The 19,916-nt window shown below is 39.8% G+C and overlaps 1 protein-coding gene across 5 annotated transcripts in view; it reads right to left on the bottom strand.

The window, feature by feature from the left end:
* The window catches only part of fbrsl1 (fibrosin-like 1), a 486,912-nt gene that overhangs the window by 250,060 nt on the left and 216,936 nt on the right, over positions 1 to 19,916 (bottom strand). For all 5 annotated transcript variants that reach the window (XM_088335576.1, XM_088335574.1, XM_088335572.1 and 2 more), the window contains exon 4: positions 12,160 to 12,195. In XM_088335576.1, coding sequence (XP_088191702.1) covers positions 12,160 to 12,195 — 36 coding nt within the window. The remainder of the gene's footprint in view (positions 1 to 12,159; positions 12,196 to 19,916) is intronic.

The raw sequence follows: 19,916 nt of genomic DNA, 5'->3' as shown, positions 1-19,916 counted from the left end.
TGGAGGGACAGAGTGCCGCACACAGAGGTGTTGGAGAGGGCAGGCAGCTGCAGCATGGAATCCATTATGGCCCAACGCCAACTTAGGTGGCTGGGGCATGTTGTTCGAATGCCCAGCCACAGACTGCCACGCCGTATCCTCTATGGTCAGTTACATCTAGGCCAACGCAGTGCTGGTGGGCAGAAGAAGCGGTTCAAAGACCAAATGAAGAACATCCTGAAGAGATGTCGGATAAACCCCTCCTCACTGGAGGAACTTGCTTCCTGCCGAGACCTCTGGCGCTCCCACTGCTCACATGGAGTGGATTACATGGAGGAACAGCGCATGCAACACCGTGCAGCAAAGCGTGCAAAGAGACATGCTCGCCAGGCCACCCCTGCTCCCCCCAGCACCCCCTTCACATGCTCTGTCTGTAACCGCATCTGTGGATCCAGGATCGGACTCTTCAAACATCAGCAGACTCACAATTAAAAGAAGATGGTCATCATCGTATCGATGGACAACCCCAAGCAAGCAAGCATATGTATATGTATATGTATATGTATATGTATATGTATGTATATGTATATATCATCTCATTAGCTGCACCGCTATTCCTCAGTAGGGTCGCGGAGGTGCTGGAGCCCATCCCAGCAATCATCGGGCAGTGGGCAGGGGACACCCTAAACTGGTTGCCAGCCAATCGCAGGGCACACAGGGACAGACAACTCGCTCATTCACACCTAGGGACAATTTGGACCGGCCAATCCACCTGAAATGCATGTCTTTGGAATGTGGGAGGAAACCGGAGCGCCCGGAAGAAAACCCACGCAAGCACGGGGAGAACATACAAACTCCGCACTGGAAGTCCGATAGCTGGATTTGAACCCACACAGGAGGATATATATATATATATATATATATATATCTATATATATATATATATATATATATAAAATCCTGTCGTGGTTTCTGTTTTTAATATTGGACACAAGCAATGGACATTGCATAGGATACCAGGGTTGATTATTTTGACTATTATTCCTCACTGTTGTTTGTTTTTGTTACTATTATGCACTGTTTACAACAAAAATAATGTTGCTGTTCTTTAATATCCACACCCTGTAGGGTGGATCTGCTCTTTGTAACCTTTCAGATTTAACAAACAGGGAAGGCTTGAAGGAGGATGTTGAGAACAACTTGGAACTTTCTTAGAGGAGTTAATCACAGTCCTCTCCTGTTTTTCTTGCATGGTCAGAATTATTTTAAGTCTTCTCTCCTGATTTTGAGTATCTACTTAACTATAAATATATCACTTACCTTGTAATACTTTTTAACTTTCACTATAAGCCTGTTTTTATCTTTCTAACCAACGCAACATCATGCTAATAATATCTCGAGATCATATTTTAATATCAAAATATCACAATGTGCGCTAATCGTTGCAGCGCCATCATCCAGCTACTATGAATTGAATTGAGTCTAATAATTGATTGAAATGGAATTACAGGATTTTAATGTCAAAAGGCTTCCTTTCTGGAACAGCAAAGTGATTTTTGAGCTGTACAAATCTGTTATAAAGGCACTTGCATACACATATGCACGCCTCCAAAATGGTTGGAGTCACTGAGCATTAAATGTGATTATGACACCTTAAGCAATGGAAGTGAAGAATGGGTGTGTGGCAGCTCCAGGCAAGCTTTGCTCGACTAAACAGCATGGCTAAGGTTTTAAATCCATGACTGCACAAAGATAAACCCAGCCAAAACAGTCAAGTGAGATTATATTGCATAGACAAAGATTGATGCTTTCATTGTTCGCAAAAACATAAGCCATCGTTTGGCCTTGGGTGGTGAAATAAGAGGTGCGGGGAAACAAACTCAATTAATCTGCAAGGAAATGGTGGGATGTTGTCTTTTTTTGCGCAGCTTAACGGTTTTCTTCCCCTGTGCTATATATCCAGCCGAGGGGTAGTGACAGAATGGGCAGATAGTCGCACTGCGATTTTCTGACAATTTCCCTGCTTTTTGTTCCTCCTATCTCACCGACACAGAGGAGGGTGCTAGGTTCTTGATCAAAAAGCCCCTGAGAGAGTGATAAATCGCTTCAGTCCAGGCCCGTCCGCTCTAAAACAACAAGCACGTCGCAGCGCAGGAAACAAAGTGAATATATTGTCTCCCAAACACAGCCCAGACTGTAATGAAGCCAGCACAAGGCAGGCGGGATAAAGCCACCCCGATAAACAATTCCATATCCAGCCTCTCACACTGTGCGAGATAGGGGGTCAGGCGATCCTGCTGTGACATATTGTTACAAGACCCAACACGCCCACTATTAGCAGTCACGCCTGAGATGAGAGAGTCATGAAAAGAGGACTTGGGTGATGTTTTTCAGGCTCTAGCAATTTCATCGTCGACAATAAACATAAACGTAGAGTGCGGTATATGCGCTCATTACTGTTCAAGGTTTTTTCTCGAAATTTGCTGCAGTTAAAGAAAATGATGTTCCAGGAAAAGAAGTCGGGTGTGCAATCTCTTGGGCATTCAATTACTGTATTTATTCGCGTATAACGCACACTTTCCTATACCTAAAAATAACTCGAGGTTTGGGTGTGTGTTATACTTAAGGTTTTAGCATTACCTATTTGAGCAATAATTGATCAGTTGAAAAAGACAAAAACAATTTGCAAAACATTTGATGTAATGGAATTTGAACCAAGGTCTTGGCGGTGACAGTGTAGATTCTTAATCACTAGACCACAAATGGGAAGCAAAATACTTTAGCTTTTTTTTTCATCACCAGATTATTTTTCTCACGTACCACATATACGTTGGGCCATGATTAAACTAATTCATCGACAATGTAAAGAATGAACACAATACTAAAACTAGAATGGCTGTGAGGCATTGGAGCATCACCACCTTGAGACGTGAAACCTTCTTTGGGCAATATTTCCCTTATTGTTCTGGAATGAGAGAGTAAAATGTCTTTCTGGTAAAGCTGCTGACCAAGCAAAACAGAATATGCCAAATTATTGTTTTGGGCAGATTTCACATTTGGGGTAAGTTACCTGACTGCCTGTCAAATATGGTGATGGATATTCAATATGTTCTTGCCTGGGAGAGTGGAATATCTTTCTGGGGTGCTGAGTCAACAAATCTAAATGCTGTCAGCACTGAAGGTAAATACGTTGGTAGCCTCGATTGCAGTATTTTGTGACATTTTCACAAAATAACTATGCTTGTAGTATTTTCTAAAACAATTATTTAGGATAAAGATCATCGCCAAAATGAACCTCAACATTCTTAAGTAACTGTGGAAGAGAGACACATTGAAAGTAATGTATTTATATTGATATGGCACAGAGGTTCAGGTATTGTTAAAATTATTACATATATTTTATCAAATTAATATTTGTCACACAGTGAAATAAAATGTGCTGAATAATTAATTTTTGAGAGCGCATTTGTCGGTTTTGTTGAATTTTGTCTTAAATATATGGTATGACTCTCTCTCAAAAAAAACCCCAAAGAAAACTGGCCAATTAACATGTTAATTTGCACGTTCTGCCCATGCCTGCATGGGTTTCCTCTGGGCACTCTGGTTTCCTCTCACCTTCCAAATATATCTCCATATATATATAACCTGCTTCCTTTCAGTTTGTGTGTAAACATTCCATACTGTATCTCTAGTGCGCTAAGAACTTCGACATTTGTATTGTTTAATATCTCGTGCATCCATTCAATATGGTTGGGGTAAAGTGTAAAGAAAAGGCGAGCCGTTTATTTTGAAATGAAAGTGGAATATGGATTCTTAATATATCTTGATGCTGTTGAGAAAAATGGTTGGATCACTTTTTTTTTCGGCCACTTTTTACCATGTTGGAGGAAGTCGCCTAACTCTTGAAGCTCATCTTCCAAAAGGAAGCTAAACGTAACTTTATTTATCTTTATAGAACATATTATCTTAAGAAGTGTTTATTTTTTAGTACAAAGCAACGCAGGTTACTAATACAAGCCTGTTTGAGGCTTATGAATGAGACAACTGCTGGTAAGTTGACATTTCAGGAGCGAGCAGCAGCAAGTCAACTGCAGGAGAGAGAGTGGGAAAGGTGAGATGGCACAACATTCATTTGGACAGGTAACTTAAAATTAGTTTTACCAGGTTATATCAGTATCAGAAATTATTTTCCCCCCATTTTATTAACACTCCACTTATTGAAACATAAATATTTGGTTTGTTTGTTTGTACATGATTCAATTGTTTGTTTGTTTGTACATGATTCAAATTGAATCGTTTCTCCGGCGCCGTCACGAATGGCAGCCACTCCAGCAGCTCCCGTGTTATTTTCGATTGTTCTCAGCTCAGGGATGCTGCTGGAAAAGTGAATTTCCCTTCGGGGATGAATAAAGTATCTATCTATCTATCTATCTATCTATCTAAACATATTTATATAAACCTTAAACATACAAAATATGGCACTGAAGCAACTTACGAACAACATTACGAACGATCGCCCGGATCTCGTTCGTAAGTATTTATGCTTTTATGGCTCTGGGTGCAAAAGAACCCTGGGCCAGAGGTTAAAAATTGGCACAGACTCAATCTGAGTTTGAATCCTGTAGCTATAGTTCGTGACACAACGTTTTTGTTAAGTTTGAACTGAGAATTTTCTTTTTTTAATTATCTTTAAAAAATTATTGGTGCATCACTGCACGTTATACATGTATGAATATGGTACACAAGCATTGTGTACATTCAATATGCATGATTTTCTTTGCAGCGTTATGTTTTGACTGAAAATGTTTCAGGAAAAAATAGTATAACAGCATAATTTATTCAGCCGGCGGCGAAGGGTGCACCCTCGACTGGACGCTAGCCGCGCTTGATTTGCATATTTTGGAATGTGGGAGGAAAAAGTATTACCCAAAGAGTGATGAGAGAACGCAAACTCTACACGGACGGTGCAGAGCCAGGGGTGAAAGCCACGACCTTTGAGACGGACGTGCTTGCCACTCGGCTATCCTAAAAATTAAGTCATGCTATTTTCCCAAAATACAATAAATGAGAGCCCTTTAAGGCTTAAAATAACTTTTTTGTTTTGCTACTGTTATCGTGAATCAATTACTGTTATTCAGGAGGAAACTTTCTCATTTTTATTATTTTTCTCTACTATTATTCAAGTTGGAACATTGTAAAATGAAAGTTTACAATGCTTGTTCTAATCCTCTTTCAGGTCATAGTCAATGAAAGATACTTCAAGACAATTTTCAATGGTCAAACTGACAATTTTCAGATTCAGATTCAGATCTACTTTATTGTCATTCTAGTACACGTGTATACATAACGAAATGTCGATACATCTGACCCGCACAGTTTCCTTGAATGTACAGATATAAATAAAATGTTGTATTGAGTTGGAGTATTGAGTACTAATAATATGCTAAATAATTATGGCTATGTATAGTATTTTACAGTAGTGCAAAGAGTGCAAGAGGAGCAGCTAACCAGATGTGCAAAATGGGCAGTCAGGTAAAGAAGTCAGGTAAACAGTAACAATAACACTGTAGTACGATAGTGCAGAGGAGAACCGATGTGCAAGGAGTGGCTAGCTATAAAGAACTGCCAGTAGTGCAAAAAAGTCAAACAAAACCAACAGATGTACAGATTAGCAGCAGTTTAGATTTACTATGTGTTTGATTGACCATTTAACAGTCAGTCTAATGGCCAGGGGGACAAGACTATTGTGGAACCTGGTGGTCCTGCACCGCACACTGCAGTACCTCTTCCCAGAGGCTAGCAGAGTGAACAGTCCATGATGGGGGTGAGGGGGGTCCCTGATAATGTTCTTGGCTTGGGATAGGCAGCGCTTCTGGCCAATGTCCTGAATGGAGGGGAGAGAAGTCCCGATGATTTTCTCTGCTGTCCTCGTCACCCTCCTCACACTACCCCAGTCGGAAGCGCTGCAGCCTCCACACCACACAGAGATACAGCTGGTCAGGATACTCTCTATAGTGCCCCTGTAGAATGTGATGAGGGAGGGTGGGGGCAGGTGGGCTCTCCTCATCCTCCGCAGGAAGTACAGGCGCTGCTGTGCCCTCTTCACCAGTGATGCAGTGTTCACGGACCAGGTGAGTTTGATTGTGATGTGCACCCCTAGGAACTTGATGCTGCTGACAACCTCCACAGCCTTGTTGTTGATGAGAAGTGGGGCATGGTTGGGCTGGTTTTTCCTGAAGTCGATAATGATCGCTTTAGTTTTGTCAACATTCAGGACCAGGCTGTTGTCCCTGCATCAGCCCACCAACTGCTCCACCTCCTCTCTGTAGGCCAGGTCGTTGTCGTCCCTGATGAGGCCCACCACTGTTGTGTCGTCCGCAAACTTCACGATGTGGTTTGTGGCTGACCTAGGGACGCAGTCGTGTGTCATCAGGGTGAACAGCAAGGGGCTCAGGACACAGCTTGGGGGGAGCCCGAGCTGAGGGTGATGACATCGGAGATGTTCTGACCAATCCGCACTGACAATGATCATTATTATTATCATAATTATCAACCCGTAAGCAAAGCAGGGGTGTTGATAAAGTCTTTGTCTTACTGATTTTCCTGTTTATATGTTTGTGTGTTTGTCCAACCAAGAAAAGATTCAGATTCAGATTCAGATTCAGATCTACTTTATTGTCATTCTAGTACACGTGTATACAGAACGAAATGGGGAAGGGGTTTAGAAATGATCATCATATTTCACAGGTTTCCCTAGATGTGAAAAAATTATAAGAACAACTGACTTTTGGAACTATTGACTCAACATTTTATCAGCAAAAAATGAGCCAGATAATGACTGGACAGCTGCTTTTCAGCTGCCAGTCTCCAGTTTTCTTTTGTTTCCTCATTGGACCCTTTGCATCTTGTGGTTTGTAGCCCCATTTTAGAATGTTAGTCTCCATCTGGACTCAGTCTTACCTTTTGAGTTTTCTATTCTCATGAGCGAATGACCCTGCCAAAAAGGAAAATGCCACCAAAAAACAGTTTGGCCTCAGCGGACCCAACCATTCTGGTTTTACTTTTTCCTTGATAATAAAAGACTTTTTGTAAATGCTGTGATGATTGCACATTTGGAAATAGTTTAGCATGTTTGCAACCTTTTTACATCATAAGTCCAAAAAAGTCAAATTTGTGTTTGGGGAATGGACACATCGTTCAAAAGTAAAAAAAGAAAGAAAAAAAAACAAAACAAAACAACAACAACAACAAAAATCCCAAACAGATACATAAGTAAAAGAAGCTAATTATGTTGACATTTCAAATCATGTGTTGTTTTCCTTTTTTTTTTACTCAAAATATCTCTTAAACTAAATTGTAAAAAGAGCCAGATAGTCCGATTTGGCAGATTTTTAGGTCATTCTAAATGTAAATTTCTTTATGTTATTATATATGTATTAAATCATTTGAGTAAAATAAAAACAATAATAATATAAATAGCCTTGCCATATGTTGGATGGGATCATTTTGCAATATAATTTGAAAAGTTACTTTTGATAAAATTAGATAAATATTACCAAACTTTTGACAGTTAGCTGTCCAATTTTTAAGCTATGCATGCTGTCATTTATTTTATCATTCGTTTTTTTCCCGTATTAATGTTGTCCTTCATTCATTTCAGTATTTTATGAAGTTTTATCATTGTCAAATATTTGGTCATTTATTTAGTTGTGTATGTTGCCAACAAAATGTTATTCAAATGAGTGAGTAGATCAGATATTTTCTCCCATTGGTATCTCAGTAATTCCCTCTGTGGCTTTATGCTAGCCAGGGGAAGAAAGGCATTGCACTTGGGAAGTGAAATTACAAAAATCAGGTCCAACCTTTTATTTTATCCTGTCAGAATGTAAGATCTCTAATAACTGGACAATCGATGTTACCTCAGGAAACACAAGTTTTTGCCTTAGTCGATAAAAGTCCACTTGGTTTAGTATTCTCCCACGTCAACCCGACAGCCTGCCTTTTACACCCGATTCCAAAATCTGTCAAAATCACTTTAAAGACATTTTAAGGATTTTTTGTGGAACAGATTTTAAATATAATCAAGTGCTCTCTTCAGACAGGCGTTTTCCCTCCCGTCATTAAAATGTCGGTGGTAAGGCCCCACGTGAAGCAAAGCAATTTAGAATCAAGCATTTTAAACATTTACCGTTCAATGCATAACGGTTTTAAGTACTATTTTAGAAAATAATGGTTTTTATTCAGCTGTATTCTTTTTTGGGGAAAGAACAGCATTTTAGGAATTTCTATCTGATATTACGATCAACCACAGTACACAGACTGCTCTTTTAAATATTTTAAATTATATAAGTTACATAATGGATTTTAATAAAAAATAAAAAATAGATCATTACATTTTATTAAATTGACTCAGGAACCCGGGCATCTCATGTACTGTTTTAAATTGGTTGTATTCCTACCTCACAAATTGACATTTTGGTTCAACAACTGAAAATTCTGCTGCTATCCCTGTCAGTGTGGACAAGACTCTCTCAAGTCCTTTTCCTAACACAGTTAGTCTGTGCCTTGCCATATTTTATTTCTATTAGAATTTGTTTAGTTTTGATTGTATTTTAACCATTGAGTGTGCGTGTGTGTGTGTGTGTGTGTGTTTTAGGTGTTGTTGTTTGGGCATAAAAAAGGGGATTTCATTATCTTATTGTACACTGAATGATTTTTACAGCACATCGACTGGCAACGATTTGCCTGAAAATAGCGTTACAAATACGTTTGATTTGATTTGAATTGATTGCTGCAGAAATAAACGAATAATTCCATAAATATATGACTAAATTGCACGTATGCCGTATATTTATGTGTTACATGGTTTGTGTGTTAATTTATTTACATGGCATATATTTAAAGGTATTTCTCTATACATTTAATTCTACATATGGCAAGATTGGTCTTAATAAACTCCAAGCTTTGATGCAACAGCCAAATCTAATTGGTGTGAATGAGCAGCAGGACTCAACCATCTTTTGTGTCACTATTGTTGGTCCTCCACACTCTGCACTAGCTTGGCTGACCCTCCCACAGCAGTCTTCCACCTCAAACACAGCTCTCCACCCACATGCAAGGCTTCTTCCTTCCTTCTCCGCAGGCCATACCACACAGTCCAGCCCCTGGCCTTCTTCAAGACCTCCTCCTCCTCCCATACCCACTCAGCCTTTGCCTGTAAGCTCCCCAGAGCCCACCCCGACCCTGCAACCTCTTGCCCCCCCGTTTCGAAACCATCATTCTGTAAAGCCCTGAAGCACTTACAGATGAGATGCCTGCAGAAATCAAGTGGGCTCGGCAGCTGAGCAGATTGCGAGTCAGAGCTCAGCACCCGGGAGATACCCGCGGGCTACAAACACCGCAGATAGCGATGTCGGAAAAAGCCGAGAAAGTGGAGACAGACAACATGAGACTTCCTGCCCTCCTCGCCGCTCTATCTTTTGCTTGCACAATGCCGCCCGCAAATCAACGCCCACCGAGCCTTCGCCACATCCGTCCTCCTTTCAGATGAAGAGAAAGCCTTGCTCCGTCCGACTCAAACTGACAGCTCGAGCCAAAGGCCTTGCCGCTCTTTTTCGGAAGGACATACTTGTTTTCATCTTGGAAAATTCACCCGCCGGGGAATAGGAAAGTGACATGTTCTATTAAAACGATTTAAAAAAAGATTCGAGCAGATCGATGGCTTTTGAAGTTTCACTCTGTTAGGGACGTTCCTTTGAGGCCGATTAGCATTGACAGACCGCGTCGGCCGTTGTCATCGTTTTGTTTGTTTCCATAGCTTTTTTCGGTCCGCGCTAAGAATTGCCATATGCCACTCGTCGGCTAAAAGTAGCACGCTTTTAAGAATGTTTCCCTCGCGAACTCGTCTTACTGCAAAGGACAGAGAGGACGACGGCTGTCTCGATTACCAAGAGACTACACACATCAGGGAAATGAGCACAAACGTGCCGTTTTAAAACGGGCAGGGGTGAGACAAGTGGATATAAATAGCTTGTGAACAAACTGTGTGTGTGTGACTGCTGTGAAAGAATTAGCTGAAACATTTGCAAGCGGATATTTTGTCGCGATGACAAACATGACTAACCTTATTGTCAATGTTAGCTTACAAGAAAAGGTATTAAAGGAAATAGAACCGGAGCCAAACCAGTAGGTGTGGGCGGCTCAATCCAAATATCGATATTATTGATACAAGGGAAGTACATGGAACAGATCATTTTTTATTGTCCTGGGATAACAACTTTACGTCACTACCAAAATTCTCAAAGTGCCACTTCTCTATGTAGATAGCGCAGCCTTTCTCTCTCTAACCCAGCTTTGTTGGCCACTCTAAGTTTATGCATGCTTGTGTGACCCACAGGCACACTTTTAAAACCTCTCCTTGGCCTGCCTTCAGCTGATCCTGCCTGCCAGGTAGAAGAGAGGGCTAAATCTGCATGCACTTAGAAGCTAAATACCGGATTTTTGTGACCATAGGGCATACACAAAAGTCGCATTTTTTCAAATTGAGTGGCGCACCCTATCGTGCAATGGTTCCTGTGTGTAAGGTAATGAGGATACGATGAGGCTGGCATTCACACTGCAGAGTTAGTTGCTCAATTTTGGGGTAAAAGTGGATGTTTGTGGGTGATTGTTCTAGGCGTGTGAATGCCTCCATGTTCTGATTGCACAGAAGAGGACACGTGACGTCACACGCAATGCAGTGTTTGCGGAAGTACTCGTGGATGCTAGAACTAGCATATCTAACAATTTGAAAGAGCTTCCTGAGTCTGAACAAAGTTATAATTTTAATTAAATCCAGAACCTCACTTTCTCTCCATTGAATGCTTCCCATGTTTTTGGCCGCCACGATGTGTGGATTTCTATGCTACGCTAAGGAACCTGAAAACGGAGCAGCTGTGAGAAAATTAAGTAAGAGTGAATCTATGCTTCACAAGTGGATGAAGCTGAAAATCGAATTCTGACAAGTATTTATTCATGTATTTTATTTTGTAATCAGTAATAAACAATTAAATAACCCTTAAATAAACCAAAACCAAACTCAGATTTGCTCCCACTGTATTTATGTATTTATTATAAGCCCACTTGTATGCTTCTCTGTGTTGTTGTAAGGTGGCCGCAGCAGTGGGCCCCTGCGCATGTGTTATTACAGAAATAGAACCAGCTATGGAGACTTCTCCTTTTTACACGGTGCGCCTTATGGTCGTGGAAATAGGGAAGTGCAGAACCACAGCCAGTGTGGACTTTTTTCCAAAAGAATAATACAATGCCATATGTTATTTGTGTTAAAGTGGTCCGCTACTATCGAAAATTGATATGAACACATACAAAAATTCACCCTACACAGCGCAATAAGCTGCAACCAAAACTGGAAATATGTTTCTTTTCCTGAACAAAAAACACTATGGCAACTGAGCCATGTTTTTACTCTCTTGACTTCTGCTATGTAACAGTTGCTGCGGTAGAAGTTTTTGTTTTTCATACTGTTAAATGTTTTTAGATTGTATTATTTACACTATTTGAATTTTCTGTTTTGTTTTGTTTTCCAAAATATTGTTCAATGGAAGGTATAGGTGGCACAGTTATATTGGCCTTTCTATTTCACTCTCTTGACTTTTGTTCTGAAACAGTTGCAATAGAAATGTTTCTATTTTTCATACTGCAATAAAAAGGTTTTGCCTAAAACCTGTGTTGTGTTTATCGTAAATATAAGCCAACTCAAGGGGGAGGGCTCAATTATTCAAGTTTTCATTCATTCATTCATTCATTCCTCCAGAGTACTCTCAAATAAAATACGAAATTTCAGGTTTGCTTCGGGATCGGCCCTGCAAATCAGGTTAATTTGTGCTGGGTCAGGGTTTTTACACCCGCGGCCCTGTTTTGGGCTGGATTTTTATTTTAGGCCTTATTTTATTCTTTGAAGAAGGAAACCAAGATGCTAATAAAACAACACACTTTCCGCCAAGGTAGTACAGGACACCTTGCCAGCACTTAATCAGCCAGACAAAATGAATGCTTCTAATATCATGATTTCTCCATTACGCTATTTAATATAATTAAAATGTAGAGCGCCGGGGCCATAAAGCGGGTCGTTGAAGATTGTAATTCCGCCGTAAAGCTATGAAGCATGAAAATGTCACTTACCGAGTAGTCGCGGCCTGACAGCGAGTGAGTGGAACTCTGTAGGGAGGCAGAGGAGAACAAGAATGACCTTTAAAGCGCATTTCACTCCCTGACAAAGACATGATGAAGCAGCACCGTTTTAATATCAATATTCGCGTTAACCTTTCAGCCAGCCTGCTGCCTATGTAGCGACTCCAGATCGCCACCCCACGTTCGGACATGCGCAAAAGCGCAAAGATAACACTCATACGCAGCTAATAAATGTCTGGATGAAATTTGTACTTTACTAAATTTAGCTCTTTAGCCTCATGATGTGTTATAATAAGGTAACAGAATAAAACATTATCACTACGATCTTTCCCTTGATTATAGCATAGAAGAGCATAAATATTTTGATATTTTTTTTAGGAGAACCACACCATATATTTTTAGACAAAATTCAACAAAACCGCCAAACCTGCTTTCCAGGTAAAGGCTAATTCTGCAGCACCTTTTATTTTACTGTGTGACGTTTGATGATTTGATCAAATCTATGAAACTATAATAATGTCAGAGCGTGTGTCCCATATCAATATAAATATACCACGTAAAATTTATCTCCCTCCTACCGTTACTTAAGAGTGTTGAGACTCATTTTGACCATCATTTGTACCCTAAAGACTTTTTCTTAAGACATGGTGCGAACAAGTGCTTATGTAAATATGTCAAAAAACACTGCAAACGAGGATTCCAACATTTTTACCTCCAGTTCAGAGGCCGCTGGGCAAGGGGAAGAAGTGCACTCTCTGGGTATACCTTCGCCCATTCTTACCGCTTACCCAATCAAAGTTCTCAGGGTGGAGTCTTGGGGTGTTTACACTATGGTTTTGTGGGTTTTCTTCATAAAGTTTCTCAACGGTGAACATACATTATTTAATAAGCTTCCATTAAATAATTCTTTAGCGATGTACTGCCAAGACGGGGTCTGTTGGTGTGACACATTGTCTGTAAAAAGTAGTTAAAACTGTACACTATTTCATACTGAACCAAACCATAATCCATTTTAGTGTTCTCTTGGCTGCGTACATGCTAAAATCATCTTCACATGTAACAATGCAGTAAATGATCTATTTTTATCACCGAGCCAGATGTACTCATGAAAAGAGCCGTGGGTTCCTAACCCCTGCCCAAGATTATTAAAGTAGCATTAAGACAAATAATGGCAGACTAAGGATGTTCAATTTCCAGACTGATAACAATATGAATACTTAACTCTATAAACATATCAACATTCTTAGATACTTCTGTAAATAAGGGTGACTATTAATATTGTGAGACAACATTTTTAAGGTATTGGAACTCTTAAAGATGGTCGATACAAGTGTATATAACCCATAGGGAAATTTAATTTGTAGTAATGTTGAATTATTAGGAAAATACCTTAAACTGGAGTAGTAGTGGACCTGAGCAAGCACGTGGATAAGACAGTACTCGGTTGGTTCGGACACATGGAGAGGATGGATGAGGAGCGAATGTTAAAGACGATCTACAGAGCAGAAGTAAATGGAAGGAGACCAAGCAGAAGGACGCGATTGACTTGAATGGATGGTGTTATGAGTGCACTGCAGGAAAGAGGTCTAAATCTAGTGGAAGCTAGAGCTCTTGTTGGTGATAGGAATGAGTGGAGAGGTTATGTAAAAGGATAATGGGCATTTTGGACGCGTTCTAAGGGATGGGCGGGGCACCTGTATGATGCAACAGGGGTAAACCAGTGAAAGCTGTCGCGCCCTGCTGTTGAACGAAATATTGTGTTGTGTCACCCTGACCGGAGTAACATGGACTCTTTCTTGTGTCCCGTTCCATCTGGAGGGACAAAAGCATGACCAACTCAGGTGCCTAACTTGTTTGGGTGTTTGGGTTGGCCATGGTCCAAAAATGTTTGTGTGTGTTTTTTGCTATTTCTTTCCCTTTTTATTTTCTTTGTTATTGTATGTGTTTGTTTTGCTGTCGGTCACCCCTCTTGATATGACCAAGGTAAATAGAAAGATAGATAGATAGATAGATAGATAGATAGATAGATAGATAGATAGATAGATAGATAGATAGATAGATAGATAGATAGATAGATAGATAGATAGATAGATAGATAGATAGATAGATAGATAGATAGATAGGAAAATACTGTTGCTGTTGTAAAAAAAGATACTTTTATTTGTCGTTGTTTTTGTATTGATGTAATATTTACAATGTAAACAATTGCAAACATTGTATTTTATATTTTTTAATCTTACCACTCAATTTCTAGGGTGGAGAGAATGTGATGGCATTATTCCCAACTGATATAATTCCTGTGAGTGGTGTCAGATAACCTAATACGATTTTATTACGTCCAATTATGACGAAAAAAAATGCAGCAGAAAAAAAATGACATCTAAATTTAGACAACATAAGACTGCCAGCTTTTTTGTGAAGGATGCAAGAACCACCTTTATAAAGCGATACCAACACCCAAGTCTGACATGGATGTTGATAACAGTCACCGAAACCAATGGCATAAACAATTATTTCCGGACGCACCAGCCAAACCTAGATTTAAAAAAAAAATATATATCTATGCATATATACATCCATTTCGCAGGATTGACTTATATAGTCATCTATTCATTAATCACTGATTGTAAAATAACCACTACATGGATGTTGATATTGGTTTTGGACACTGGTGCGAGTTCCATTACCTTGAAACGGGGCTGGATGAAGCATTTTATTCGCCCAAATATTTTAGGAAAGAGAAAGAGTGGTATTTCAAACAATACTAACACCGTGTATTAGCATTCATGGATCCCTAGTGCTTCTGAGCTTTCTTTGCCTTTCACTCCAGCTGCCTCCTCTTTGACCCGTTGCCCTCTGGTAGGCCTTACAGGGCTCTTATACAAGGACTAACAGGCAGTTTCTTCCAGAGGGCCATCACCAACCTAAACAATCTCGCAACCTTGTGAAAAATAAATATCTTGCCAGGTGTATTGAAAAATGGGTTTGCTGCTGAAGGTAATTGCACTACTTTTCACTAAGCACCATTTTTTATTGCATTATCGTTAATAAATAAATTGCACTTACAATGTCCAGACGTTGTTATCGTTAATAAGAAATTCTATTCTATTCTATTCTATTCTATTCTATTCTATTCATCTGTACATATTGACAGGGAAAGCCCAAGTCATATTAGATAGAAACAAAAAACAAAACCTAATTATACTTTGGAAAACAAACGTCAACCTCTTTGCACAGGCATTGAAGTGTTATTGTTTGCGCAGTTTCCTCAAATCAATTTCCTTTAATAAAGTATTCAATTAAGTCTCCACGAAGATTACACAGGAAAATGAACAACCAATATGGAGAAAAGCAAAATATGTATATCTTAATAGCTATAATCAGAGGTAAAGATTACAAGGCCCCTCTTCTGATTTCTAACACATGTTTCTGAATACCAAACAAGAATATGGTGGCTAAAGAAAAGCCGGATATTCTTCTGTTCTCTGGCACCGTCTGTCTTCACCCAGCAGGAGTTCCAATCTGGAGATCCCTCCCTCTACTTCCACTTTTCCCCACTTTATTCTTCTGTCCAGATAGGCAATTTCTCCCCCTGCCTCTGGGGGGAACTTTTCTGCTCGAGCAATTTCATCCTCGGGTCTGCCTTCAATCCAAACAAGCTCCCCCAATTTCCTTTCCCGGTGCCCCTCATCCATTCTTCCACACCTGTTCTTAGGTTTCAGCACTCATCAACGCCTATGTGCCCCCTGATTTGCTGGACGTCTCCTGTGGTGATGATTAGGCACAAGTCCCGCCGTGAACCGGAAAGGAGGCTCTGCAGGGAATCAAAAGGCTATTTCGTGCCCATCGCAAACTCCCTGATCCCTTCTCTGTCAGAGCGAAAAAGGGGAGGAGAGAAAGGCATGGGGAAACTAGGCATGAGGTCATCGATGCACACAAAGACAAAACCTGTTTTATGGTGGAAAATTTTATATCGTATGTCCTTTTACGAATGAATTGGTACTTCTGCATACTAGGTTAATTCATTTCAGAATCATGCTCGTAGTTCGAGTTGCTCGTGTAAGAAGCAAACTTTCCCGATCTTTAATGATTAACAACTAATTAGTCCATTCCGATACTACCAAGTCAAGTCATTTTTATTTGCATAGCCCTTAACCACAGAGTCTCAAAGGGCTGCCAAAAGCATCCAAGTGAACACTTAATACTTATAAAACACATACTGTACATCTTCCTTATCACTGAAAACACGATCTAATAGTAATTACACATGAAAAAATACAGTAATAAGATACATAATATTGTTACAACAATTTTAGATTCCAGCATGCCACCTTCCCCCAGAGGGCGCCAACCAGATGTGAAGCATTGCACACCTGAGACAAATCTTTACACACCTGTGCCTAAAAAATCTTAGGCCTTTATATTGAGTGCTGTGACAGCACACGCCGTCAGGTCATTTGCCTTTCAATTGCTACGCCAATTTTTGTCTTGTTTGTTTCCAGTTTCCATTTTGTTGCTAGTTTAGGGCCAACTTGTTTGTTTGTTACTTTATTCCCTGCTTTTCCATTTTGGTCTGTGTTTTTTTGCTTGGATCAAGTTTGGCTTTGTTTGTTACTTTGTTCCATCTAACCATCCATTATATGGAGCGCTTATCTTCAGTAGGGTCGCGGGGTACTTGGTTCCTTGAATCTTTATTTTCGCTTTGGTCTTTGTTCCTGATTTGGATATTGTCAGGGTGGATTTTGTCATTGAATGTTATTTGTTTTGTGACCCCTGTTTGTTACTTTATTCCTGGATTTTTTATGAAATAACATCCTTATTTCAGCACCTCTGCCTCATTTCCCGCTTCCCTTCGCTTAAGACCGCACACAAAATTCAACAAAGATCTTAACAAAGTGAAGGAGTTGCTGTATCGAAGGTGTGGGCATGGTACGGAGGAAATGGGGGGACTGGGGTGCGTTTGCAAGGAGGACTGATGGAGTTTGCATACCTGGCAACTCATACATTTTCTCTGTATTTTATACGTTTTAAGATCATTTCAAATTGTGTATGCTGTACATCAGTTTTTATACAGTGGGAAAAAAATGATTGTCTTGCTCTTTCCGAAATTAATCCGGAGCGTCTTAGTCACCTGTAGCAGGCGACAACTTCATTGTAGATTACAAACATTGTTTCAGGACTCTACATAGACGTTTTTCCTGTGAGTAATTAGCTGTCGTGTTGTGTTTGTAAAGTTTATCATCACTGAAAAAGGAGAGTGGCAACCATTAATACACGGAGTAATTGACTAAGGTTAACAAGTATGAGAATGAGAGACTGTTGATGATATATAAGCACTAACTGTACACCTAAAATTAAAATTACTGTAACTTTAAATACATGTAAACACAAAATATTTTTACATCACATTTTTTACATTATTTTCTTCCCTTTAGTAGTTTGCAAACACAAATTGAAACCGGCTGCTGCTGGCGGTTACGATCAGTCTCTGGTGGTAGCCTCTGGGACTGCTTCTTTCGTACAGCAAGCAAGGCTTTTGCTCCGAATAAAACTCGTACATCAAAGTTATTGTGTTTAGAGGTGCTTGTATAAAGAGGTATCAAAGGTGTGTTCCGCGTGTGTGCTCTGACCTAAGCCTCGCAGGCCAAGGCCATTTGGAATTAGCCGAACTATGTAGAGTTCATTCAACATGGCGCATTCTGGGTAGAAAGAGGGGGTTATTTAAATGATAATGAGAGACAATCCGTTGGATTTAGCACTGGCGAAAAGAGAAAAAAAAGAGGTGGGAGCAGGGGGATCCATTAAAACGCCAGCGGTTTATAAGCCATAGGGTCGGCATATAGCTAAACACTCGCTCTTAAAAGCCATTATACATGGCTCTCAATGGATTTCTGCAGTGCTTAGGACTTCAAAAGGATTTAGGAACCCGCCCCTGAGAGCAAGAATTTGGGGGAAGGGACTTGTATGTGTGTGTGGTGGCGACAGAAAGAAAGTGCATTGCTGTTAGTTGATAGAAAGAGAGACAGGACGGACGCTGACGGCAGGGAAGGGTTAACTAACAGCTCGGCAGAAGAGAAATGTTGCTAAATCCGCCCCCTAATCCTCTTCTCATTTCCATGCCCCCTCCTCCATCAAGCAAAAAAAAAAAAAAAGAAATAATAAAATAGTGGGGAAAGGAGTGGGCTGTGCTAACATTTTCCCATCCTATATCATCGTTTCCATCACTGTAGTGCATAACTAGAAATTATGTTGTTGTTTTTTTTCAGTGGAAGAGCAATTTCGTTATTCAATGACTGCAAGCGATTAGGGAAGGAGTTTAAACATATGGCAACAGAAAACAAAAATTGACCGGATGGATTGTTCGTATCTTCTGATACAGTCTCAGATCTGAGACCTCGACAATATATGCATACATCAACATGCATTGTATCACAAGCAAAGCAAGGGGGTTATAATAATTTTGTTTGGGATCAAAGCACATATATGTTTTTTGTTCATGTCTTTTTGTTTGTTTGGGTGCCCGCCCAAGAAAAGGAGGGCTAGTTAAGATATGACCACCACTTTTTATAAGCAGTCAGGCAGGTTACGCGGGATGTGAAAAATATTGAAAAACACTGAATCAGAATTTTGATTTTGTTGACCAGGCAGTTTTTACGAGAAAGATATTCCACTCTCCCAGACCAGAACTAAATTGAACAGCAACACCTTAATTTTCAAGCAGTCGAGTAGGTTACCCTATAAGTGAAAACTGACGAAAAAGCTTACTTAGGACTTTGGGTTTGATAAATCAGGAGATTTTCCAGAAATACATTTTACTCCCACAGGCTAGATCAAGTTTGACCAGGATCACAATCATTTCCTAGCAGTCAGGTAAATCACTCACCTAAGGGTTAATGCCACCCAAAAATGGTTTTGTGTCCTCATTTGGGTGATGCACTAATGGCACACAGCCATTCTAGTTTCATTTTAAACTTAACATTATACAACACATACAACTGTGGCCGGGGCAAAAAGGTAGGGGACAATGGTTTTTTTCTCCAACAAAGGGTTTCTTCTAAAGAAATGATGAAATGATGTCAGAACATGTGCTTTGAATCAAACGATAGTTTTAATTCAACTATTTAAAGTGATTGAATTGTATTGTGTTGGCAACTGATTAAAGGTTGATTAGATCTTATCTCCTGTCTTTGAAACAAAAAAACGTCACTTTAAATTGTCGTGTAGCCACCCTTCAGAATAAGAAAAATGTTTTTCATCTGTTCTCCTGAAATTATCTAAAAAAACAAATGTAATGCACCGAGAGGGCAAGACGAGTTGAAAAGATTAACGTTGCCTCTTCAGTTTAATTTGTCAATCCATTTGAACTAATTATTTACAGTTGATTTCACAACACAGTATTCCAGGAAATAACTGAATTACTTTTTAAATTAAGTAACTCGTAACTGTTACGAAATACTATTTGTCAACAATGCCCAACAATGCTGGTAGCAGATGACATGATTGTAGATTGTTTATGTTGTCGCCGTATATAGCCAGTTTTGTGGTCAGTAAATGGGTGCCACTGTTGAGTCTATGTTGGGGTTGTATAACTATATTTATCCCACAGTTGACATTTAATACGCTATATATATATATTCTTAGTCATTTAGAAGAAGTTCTCAGCTTGTAAATTATTCTCCAAGGCCTAGAGTCGTGTCTCACATACCAACGGATGTTCCCTGACCTGGAATGACCTCTTCATGCCAAAG

This window comes from Urocampus carinirostris, chromosome 5, assembly GCF_059441175.1.
Source record: "Urocampus carinirostris isolate Australia breed hairy pipefish chromosome 5, RoL_Ucar_1.0, whole genome shotgun sequence".
NCBI classification, from domain to species: Eukaryota; Metazoa; Chordata; class Actinopteri; order Syngnathiformes; family Syngnathidae; genus Urocampus; species Urocampus carinirostris.
This window is presented reverse-complemented; position numbering and strand designations above follow the sequence as displayed.